A 10,036-nucleotide genomic window follows, 5' to 3' on the forward strand; every position below is an offset into this window, starting at 1 on the left:
TTCTTTGCTTACTTGTGCCAAGCGTACCCTTCTAGATCTACTTTTTGTTTAAAGGATTGACTAATAGCGTGTGCACAAGGGCATGGTGGCATTAGCCTGCAAGTAATCATGTGATGTGTTAAGTTATGAATTGATATGTAAGTGTAAACCAAAATTTAATACATAAAAAAAGTTTTAATTAATATTTGACTTGGTAACTCACGTATTTTTCCAAATGTGAACATTAAAACGTCCATCTGGTCCACAATCTTCAGACGAATTGTTTTCACCTTCTACACTTTCCACTACAGATCTATTCATGGGTGGTTGTGTTGGTGATGGGGTAGATTCTGGGATAGGTGTTGTTGATGGGGTATATTCTGGAGTAGGTGTTGGGATAGATATATATGTTGAGGATGTGGTAGTTCCTTTACATAAGGAGGATGTGGTAGTTATTGTAGTTGTGGAGGATAGTAGTGTAGATGCAGGTTTTGAGATTGTGGTAGTAGATATAGGTGTTTATGATGTGGTAGTGGGTGTTGGTGTTGAGGAAGGTTTAGATAATGTAGGTTCTGAAGTTTTCATTATTGATGTTCGTGTTGACGATTGTATTGTTCCAGTTTCTGAAGTTTTAAATGTTTTTTTCTAAGGAGGGTATGGATGTTTTAAGTGATGCCGAGGAAGTGGTAGTCATGGGTGATTTTAATGATATAGGTTTAGTGGTTTTGTTGGTAGATGTTATAGGTGCTTTGGATGTGGTTGTTGGTATTGGCAAGTCGATTTTCATCTTGTAACTATCTATTTAGGAATTTTGCAGTAGAAATCCTGTTGCGTTTCATAACTTGTGGTGCAATGAATTTAGTTGGCTTCACACCGGATGCTCCTTTTGTTTTCGGGGTCGACATCTTTCTGACACAAACAATAAAAATAAATTATATATGAAGGCATTATTTGCATGCAAACTATTGAATACAATCAAAACCAATTTACATAAAGATGATCAGAGAACAAAAAACAATCGATCATCACGACAGCAGTAAATTAAATAAATATTATTTTTAGACAAGTGACAACCTATATCGTCAAAGTCAATGCACAAACCTATAATGAACAAAGATTTCGATCAATAAGCCACCGGAGATGATGATTACAGAAAATGTAAACCCTATTTCTAATCGGTAAACTCAATTACCCTAATATGCAGCATAAACATGTGTAGGTTGGAGGGAAACGAATTGTGAAATACTTTGAACCTCCGCTAATAAAAAATTCGAACTATGCTAATTACCGCTAAATATTTAGTAATTCAAATTTATTTAAAGTAGTTATAGATTAATAAATAGGGTATATACATATAAATAACGTCAAGAAAGAACATAGAGTAACGATATGTTCATAGTATAATTTTAACTTCAAAATATATACGAGGACTAAACATTAATAAACTATACATCTTTATGCTTTTCTGTTTAAACCAAAATTTATATATAAAAGACGTACGGGTCATGTCAATATATATATGATAGTGGCTTATGGTGTCCATGGATGAAATACGGGTCATTGGTCAACATGGTAGTTGATTATGGTGTCCATGGATGACATATGGTCCATTGGTCAATATGGTAATGGCTTATGGTGTCCATGGATGAAATACGGGTCATTGGTCAACATGGTAGTTGATTATAGTGTCCATGGATAACATATGGATGACATATGGGCCATTGGTCAATATGGTAATTGGTTATGGTGTCCATGGATGAAATACGGGTCATTGGTCAACATGGTAGTTGATTATGGTGTCCATGGATGACATATGGATGACATATGGGCCATTGGTCAATATGGTAGTTGCTTGTGGTGTCCATGGATGACATATGAATGACATATGGGCCACTGGTCGACATGGTAGTCGCTTATTATGTCCATGGATGACATACGGGTCATTGGTTAACATGGTAGTTGATTATGGTGTCCATTGATGACATATGGGCCATTGGTCGACATGGTAGTGGCTTATTGTGTCAATGGATGACATATGGTTGATTGGTCCACATGGTAATGGCTTATGGTGTCCATGGTTGACATATGGATGACAGGTCAACATGGTAGTCGATTATGTTGTTCGTGGATGACATATGGGCCATTAGTCGACATGGTAGTGGCTTATGGTGTCCATGGATGAAATACGGGTCATTGGTCAATATGGTAGTTGATTATGATGTCCATGGATGACATATGGATGGCATATGGGCCAGTGGTCAATATGTTAGTTGCTTATGGTGTCCATGGATGAAATACAGGTCATTTGTCAACATGATAGTTGATTATGGTGTTCATGGATGACATATGGGCCAGTGGTCAATATGTTAGTTGCTTATGGTGTCCATGGATGAAATACGGGTCATTGATCAACATGGTAGTTGATTATGGTGTCCATGAATGACATATGGGCCGTTGGTCGACATGGTAGTGGCTTGTTGTGTCCATGGATGACATACGGGTATTGGTCAACATGGTAGTTGATTATGGTGTCCATGGATGACATATGGGCCATTAGTCAACATGGTAGTGGATTATTGTGTCCATGGATGACATATGGTTGATTGGTCCACATGGTAATGGCTTATGGTGTCCATGGTTGACATGTGGATGACAGGTCAACATGGTAGTTGATTATGATGTCCATGGATGACATATGGGCCATTGGTCGACATGGTAGTGGCTTATGGTGTCCATAGATGAAATATGGGTCATTGGTCAACATGTTAGTCGATTATGGTGTCCATGGATGACATATGGGTCATTGGTCGACATGGTAGTTGCTTATGGTGTGATGGTATCACCCATGGATGAAATACAGGTCATTGGTCAACATATATCATTTGTGCCGGTTGTGTATTAAAATTTAAAATTTTCAAGTACTTAATTTTGTAGGAAATATTAATTTTTTAAATAATTTTATTAATAATTTAGGGTCCCCGATTAATCCACGCTGAGTCAGATTAATCACTTATCGCCAATCGACCTCCGAGCGACGGACGAGCGATTTTTACAACCTTGATTAAAATAGAAATTGATTTTTCTTTTAAATATGACTTTTTACAAAACTACCCTTACTAATTAAATACGAGTCATTGTATGTATTAGGACAATTTGGTCATTTTATAATGGAACTTCTTCTAGGTGCCATAATGTTTTCCGACAAAACACGTTGTTTCAGTTCTTCACTCTTATTTTAGTAACTTGCAAACAACCCCAATTTCAAAATTCCGACAGTCAAAAAACCCTAAAATCATTTTCGCAGAATCGTTATTTTAGTGAGTGTTTATTATTATGGAAGCCAGTACTTCTTCTAAGAATCAATCAAGAAATCAAACAAAATCGCTTACAGACATGCCATTTGAAGTGATGGAGAAAATAATAGTCGGCATGGCAAAATTTTCAGCAGTCGAGGCTTTCAGGATGAAGAGTGTGTAAGTTTTGTCTTTGATCATTCTATTTCACAAGTGTATTTGAGTTATCTTTACATAATGGAGTGAATATTGTGTTTTGTTTGCAGTTGTAGATTCTTCAATGAGGCAGGAAAAATGGATGAAGTATATAAACATATGGAGTTAGATGGATTACGATTTCGTGTTTGGTCTGACCAGAAACATGCAGTTGTCAATAAATGCATAGAGATGAGAAACTCAAATATTCTATTCAGGAATGGATTGGTACATTGTTATATATATGCATAGTAGTAATTAATTTGTTACTTGTTTTGCATAACTTTAACTAGAAATTATGTGTTTAATGTTTTTTTCAGATGAAGTTATTTTTCTTAGAAGCTGAACATGAAAGTAAAACGATGATTGAAGAAGCATCTGCATTGGGACATTTGGATTCAACATTTGTCCTGAGAATGATGTTGATGGCTGAAGGGACACATAGGAAGCAGGAAGCTTTGGACATGTTGAACAATGATTACCGCAAAGAAAATGGTAAGTGGAATCTTAGAGCAACTTGTTCTAAGTTTCCTCTCCATTTAAATAGGGAGGGGAGGAAACATGTACGCTTCCATGGCTTCCATAGATCTTGTGCATTGCATAAGTCTGTAGTTAGTGTGTCAGATGCTTTTGTGAATGGATACAAATGGGTGTTAATGTGTGAAATTTGTTTATGGGATGCTTGTTTCGTTAGGTTTTCTAGGGAGTTTGGTATAATTTATGAGTAGTTTGTTGATATGTACTTCCATATTATGACAATTAATGTTTTGTAGAATCTTTTGGTTTAATATACGAATATATAGTAATTTACTTGATAAGTAATTATTTGATGTTGTTACTTGATTAGTAAATATGTTGTGTTGTTAATAAGGGACTAAAAGAGTTAAAGTTTGGAATGATGTTTGAATGATGTTTATATAATGTTTGAATAATGTATTTTGGACTTTTAATATTATTGTTTATATTATATTGTGATTATAGTTGTATGTAGCAAATATTTGTTCTTTCCGAGTATTAAATACATATAAAATACAATTGTAAAGGCATAAACAAACATGTATTTTATTTTGGACTTGGTAATTTGGTTTAATATCAACTAGTGGAGAACCCATGCTTTGCATAGGGTAAAATTGTAAAGGAATAAACATAGGGACTAAAAGTGGAAACAAAGAAAAATTATTGTGGCTAAAATCAAATTTAAAAAAAAAGTTACTATAAACATAGTGACTAAAAGTGGCAACAAAAGAAAACTATTGTGTCTAAAATCTAAAGTAAATATGTTTACTGTTAAAATTTTGTTCCACTTTTAAGGGTTATTTCCAATAAAGACCCCATATTTACTGTTTTTTTTTCGTTTTAAACCAAAATGTTTGTTTTTTTCCAAAAAGAAAACCACACATTTTGCAAAAACTTCTTTTTTTGTCTTGTAAACGGTTGAGTGGGTACCCAGCCATCCTTTTGTATCGATTGAAACGAACCAGGAAGAGCTTTTACTGAGAAACCCACCACTGGAGCCACTCCTTCGTTGATCAGGAACCGAAACAAACCACATCCATAGCCACCACTTTAGACCTCCCTTACATAACCTCCATCACAAACAGAAGAAAAAACATATTGCTGCTCTTCATCTTCTCCATCAAAAAACACCTGCAACCAAGATAAGAAACAACATAAATAAAATTATATATATATTGTTGTTGTTGTGTTCTTTGCCCTCTAGTCGAGACTCGAGACCTTTCCATCCTTGTTCATCAAGAAATCGGAAATCGCCTTCGGTTTTGCATCATCACCTCTCCACCTTCGCCCTCTCCATCGATACTCGAACCCTTGCCTCTAGCCGAGACCACCTAAAAATCTAAACCAACCGGTAGCCACCTCCTTCGAACAACCATCACTACCTATCAACTGCTTCTTCTGAGCCAAGAACAAAGCTACTGTTCATCTTCTTCACCTAGTCCGAACCTGCAACAAACCGAATCAGAAACAACGTTAACAAAAAAAACTAATTTCCTCTCGTTGCTTTCCCTTCGGTTTAACCTCCTGTCGGGAACCCTCATCCAAAAAAAACAACAAGAAAAAGAAAAGGAGAAGAAGAACTTACTTGCTGTGTATCTTGATTCACCTAAACCCGAGAACCAAACAACCTCACCCTCGTCGGATTTTATATACATGGCTTTTAGCAAGAATGGTTCTTCAAATGCGTGGGGTTATCAACCAGGGGCAAAAATGGGATGTCATGGTATGTATAATGTATTTTATATGCATTAACAATTAACACTTTTTTATTAGTTAATTTAAGACCAACTAACTGTGTAAATCAATGGTGAAATTTGGAATTGCAGGTGGATCTGTTTTTTTTCTACAGGGAAGGCAAAGGAAAAGGAAGACGGGTTGCTCAGCGGTTACTAGACAAAATAACAAGTTTTTGCAAAAAGTTGGGTTTTTTTGGGAAACAAACAAACCTTTTGGTTTAAATAGAAATACTCAGTAAATATTGGGTCTTTATTGGAAATAACCCCACTTTTAATATGTATATTACTACATGAATATATACTAGTAATTTGGTGAAATCTTAATATAAATGTATTATATTATAGATTATGATATATATATATATATGTTATTTTTTTCTTTTTCATTTCAACAATCAAAACTCCAATGTTACGTAGCTATAAAATGCTATAATATTTGAATATGTGCTTTGACACAAATACCCTTAGTATTCAAATATTTGGAATGATTTCAAGGGTAATTTGGTCTTTTTGCACTCTAAATTGTTAAGGCGCCATCATACCTCTGACATCACACCGGCGTTCCAGTTCTTCAACCATTCAGAACATCTCAACTTTTCCGGACAATAAATCTGCATACAAACACTAAAACCCCCAAGTCGTCGAAGGATAATCGTTCTCAAAAACAATTTTCTCCGATAATAGAGACTCTTGTACTCCTCTCGACTAGATCAGCATAAAGTAAGTTTTTTTTTCCATACCCTGTTACACTCTCTTTCATAGTTACGCTTAATTTTAAAAAAAAAATGAAATCAACTACTCCAATGTGTATTTTGTAAGTAGAATGTCGAATACTAGAAGTCGTCGTTCGTTAGATGATCTCCCACTAGAGCTTTTGAGTCGGATATTTGTAGGATTAGGGTCAAAATCTGCGAAAGACATCGTCTCTGCAAGACTTTGGTAATTCTCAATAAACATCAACTAATGAATGTATATTTGATGAAATAAAACTTTATTTGTTTATTATTTACTGTGTATTTAAATTTTTGAAGTTCAAAGAAGATGTATGAAGCAGGGGGTGATCCTTAAGTGTACAGAACAGCATGCATTGACATGTTTGAAGGAATGGGTCCCAAAAATCTAAAAGTTGGTTTATTTATAGGCACATGTGCATTGCATAATAACATTGAAGCCATGTTCAGACAAGGAATTGTATGCGTAGTTTCAATAATTATATGTAATCTATACCATTTATTAATATTTAGTGTCAATGATGTTATATATTGATATTGTTATTCCATCAACAGGATGAGTGCTTTTATTATGGCAATTTCGATTTAGAAATGACTTTATTGAGACAAGCAGCAGATGAAGATCATCTTGAGGCAATTTATTTTCTTGGAATGATCTACATTTCAAGAGGGCCTCATCAATGTGATGAAGGTATGTATATATGGTATATATGTAAATTAAATTATATATATAGTTAATTAAGGCATGTTTGTAGTTTGGGGTTAGTATTTAGTTGTGTTGTGTTGTATAATATTTATTGTTTTATTGAAAAGGGTACATTGAATTAATTGGTGGATATTTTAACGTGTAGGTTTACAGTTACTTAATGCCTATTTTGGTTGGGCAGTTCCGGATGATGGGGAGTACGCGGGTGTTGTTGATAGTGCCAAAGAGTTGTTGCAGGCTATTGATGTTGTTCATAGACTTGAAACGAATAACATCACATTCCAATGTGAAGACCCACGTCATTCTGTTAAAGGTGCATTGACAATAGGCCATGAAGAGGATGAGGATCGACAAAGATATTGCACGGTTTGTCGGTGGTATGTAGAGTATGGTAGGTTTTGTATATTTCTTAAAAATTTTAATGGTTGATAATAGAATGGACATTGAATATTAGTGTTCTTATTGTATTGTATATGAAGTTGTATAGTAGTACTATAATTTTATTTTGGTTTTGTGTTTACATCGTTCTGTTAAAAGGACATTTTAGTCATTTTTGCTTGCTATGTTGTTTGAGTAGGATGAAGTATACGTAAAACCCATGTTATTTTTGTGATAAAGTATAGTTAATGTAATTAAAAATAAGTTTGTAATGAATTTGTTATTAAGGAAAATTAATCTATATAGATTATATATACTTTAACATGCCCGATTAATGTAATTAAAAATAACTTTGTAATGAATTTGTTGTTAATTATTCATTATATACTATGTTTTCAAGAAATTATACACAACATGATTAGCACAACTGGCTTAACCGCACCCTTTTCTAGCATAACCTTAAGTTCGATTCTGCTTGCCAGCAATATCTACTTTATAGTTCATTTTTACATTTTTTATCCATTAGTTTATGCCACATATTAACAATTCAAAAACATTTCATTTAAACCATATCTTACAAATTTCATTGATAATAATAATAATTCATTCATAGTATAAGATGATTAATTAAGCATACAACATTCCAACAAATGTCATCACAAATTAGCTATGCGTTTTGTTCCATAGCAAAACAAGCAAACCAAATCATATTCCATAGCAGAATTCCCTAGCAAATATCTACGAATGGTACCTCCGTAGCAATTCAATTATGGAATTGGTTTCTGTCACAAACCCCGTTGCATAGTAACCACGATGATGAATTCCATAGCAGCAGTACAACGGAAAATGATTTGGTAACAAATGTCATTGGAAAATTGCTACGAATTTTTGTTCCATAGCACTATCGGTAGCATAATACCAACGGATATGGAGTCGGTAGCATTTTCCCTAGCAACTCCCACTCTTGTTACCAAAAATAAAATCCGTAGACAAAGTGGTAGCAACATTGCTATGGAACGACATTCCATAGCACGATTCATTGCAGATTAACAACGAAAATACGTTCCATAGTAACCTTCCCTAGCAAAATCGCGTTTTTCTTATAGTGTTGAAATCCTTCCAAGATGGTGGAAGTTTGTCAATTACACTTGACAGAGCAATGGATTCATCTATATTCATGTTGTGAAGTTTAAATTGATCATTCATCTAGATTTGTCTAACATAAGACTTGAATGCTCTAATAGATCAAAGTTCAATTAGCATATTTAACGTAAGAGGATTTATTAAAATTCGTCAAGACCAACTGTTCATAAACAAGTATGATAGTTCACATATCGACCTCACACTCTAAGGATTTGTTTGCCAAGAACGCATGAAGATTCTTACATACATGATCATAAAGATCTCTACACGCCTCTTCAGTCACAGCGCCATGATGAGGTGTCAACACAACGTTATCCAATGGGAATAGCTCTTGAGGGAAGTTAGGCTCATTTTCAAAAACATCCAAACCAGCACCACCGATCTCCCCTTTCACCAAACACTCGATTAGTTCTTTTTCATTGATGATTGCTCCTCTTGCAATGTTAACGATGATTCCTTCCTTTCCTAAAACCAACATCACTTCTCTATCAATCATGTGTCGTGTTTCCTCTGTTAATGCACAAGAAATGACTAGGATCTTGCAGTTTGCTACAAGCTGATGAATTGTAGGATAGAAAGGGAACGTGACGTGTGGTTTCATGGTTCTTGATGTGTACGAGATGATGCAACCCATGGCTTTAAGTCTTGTGGCGATATCAAGGCCGATGCTCCCTAATCCAACAATCCCAACTTGCTTCCCACTTAACTAGATAATAGAAACCATAAAGGTGTAATAAGAAGAAAGTAAATATAGATGCTATATCAACCAAAAGGGTCTGACGAAAGTGGTAGATTTCATGGTAAAACTTTACAAACCTTGTGAGCAAGAGGGTAGTCTCCTTCCCTTCGCCAAACAGCAGATTTCACAAAACGATTACCAGCACTGATTCTTCTGAGCACATCAATCAACAACCCTACCGCCATGTCTGCAACATCTTCTGAAAAAGTCGACCCTGCATTTGCGACAACAATTCCACGGCGTTTGCATTCTCGGAGGTCAATATGGTTGACGCCGGTTGAACTCGCCAACACAAATCTGAGCTCCGGAAGGCTTTGGATAATGTCCGAGGTGACCGGACTGACAGCAGAACAAAAAATTGCTTTCACGGTAGATGAATGAGTGGAGATAAATTGTTGGAGGGGGATAGGTTTCTCCCATGGTTTCAGGAAGTTAAATTTCTGAGAAAAATCGCTTTCGTAGGCTTTGAAAACGAGCGGTGGACCCAGAACTAGAATAGCAGGGACTTCCGGTGCCATATTCATTGGGGTTACCGGCGATTCGCAACTACGCCTTAGTTCAACGTCGTGGTTTTTCTGTGCTTCATGAATCACGTACGTGGTATATACTTTTATATGTTT

The 10,036-nt window shown here is 35.3% G+C and overlaps 1 protein-coding gene across 1 annotated transcript; it reads right to left on the reverse strand.

The window, feature by feature from the left end:
• Positions 1-8,796: 8,796 nt before the first annotated feature.
• LOC145100140 (glyoxylate/hydroxypyruvate reductase HPR3-like) lies at positions 8,797-10,036 on the reverse strand. Its single transcript, XM_079037526.1, has 2 exons — positions 9,494-10,036; positions 8,797-9,383 (listed from the first exon to the last, which is right to left on the reverse strand). The coding sequence occupies exons 1-2, from the start codon at positions 9,938-9,940 to the stop codon at positions 8,862-8,864; spliced, it is 969 nt and encodes a 322-aa protein (XP_078893652.1). The 5' UTR covers positions 9,941-10,036; the 3' UTR covers positions 8,797-8,861.

The sequence above is a fragment of the Lactuca serriola genome, chromosome 4 (genome assembly GCF_051521515.1).
Source record: "Lactuca serriola cultivar US96UC23 chromosome 4, Lser_US96UC23_V15, whole genome shotgun sequence".
NCBI classification, from domain to species: domain Eukaryota; kingdom Viridiplantae; phylum Streptophyta; class Magnoliopsida; order Asterales; family Asteraceae; genus Lactuca; species Lactuca serriola.

Coding starts and splice junctions, on each gene's coding strand:
- LOC145100140 (XM_079037526.1), bottom strand. CDS start 9,940: ATGAATATGGCACCGGAAGTCCCTGCTATTCTAGTTCTGGGTCCACCG. Junction 9,384..9,493: donor ACTACCCTCTTGCTCACAAG/GTTTGTAAAGTT, acceptor TCTATTATCTAG/TTAAGTGGGAAGCAAGTTGG.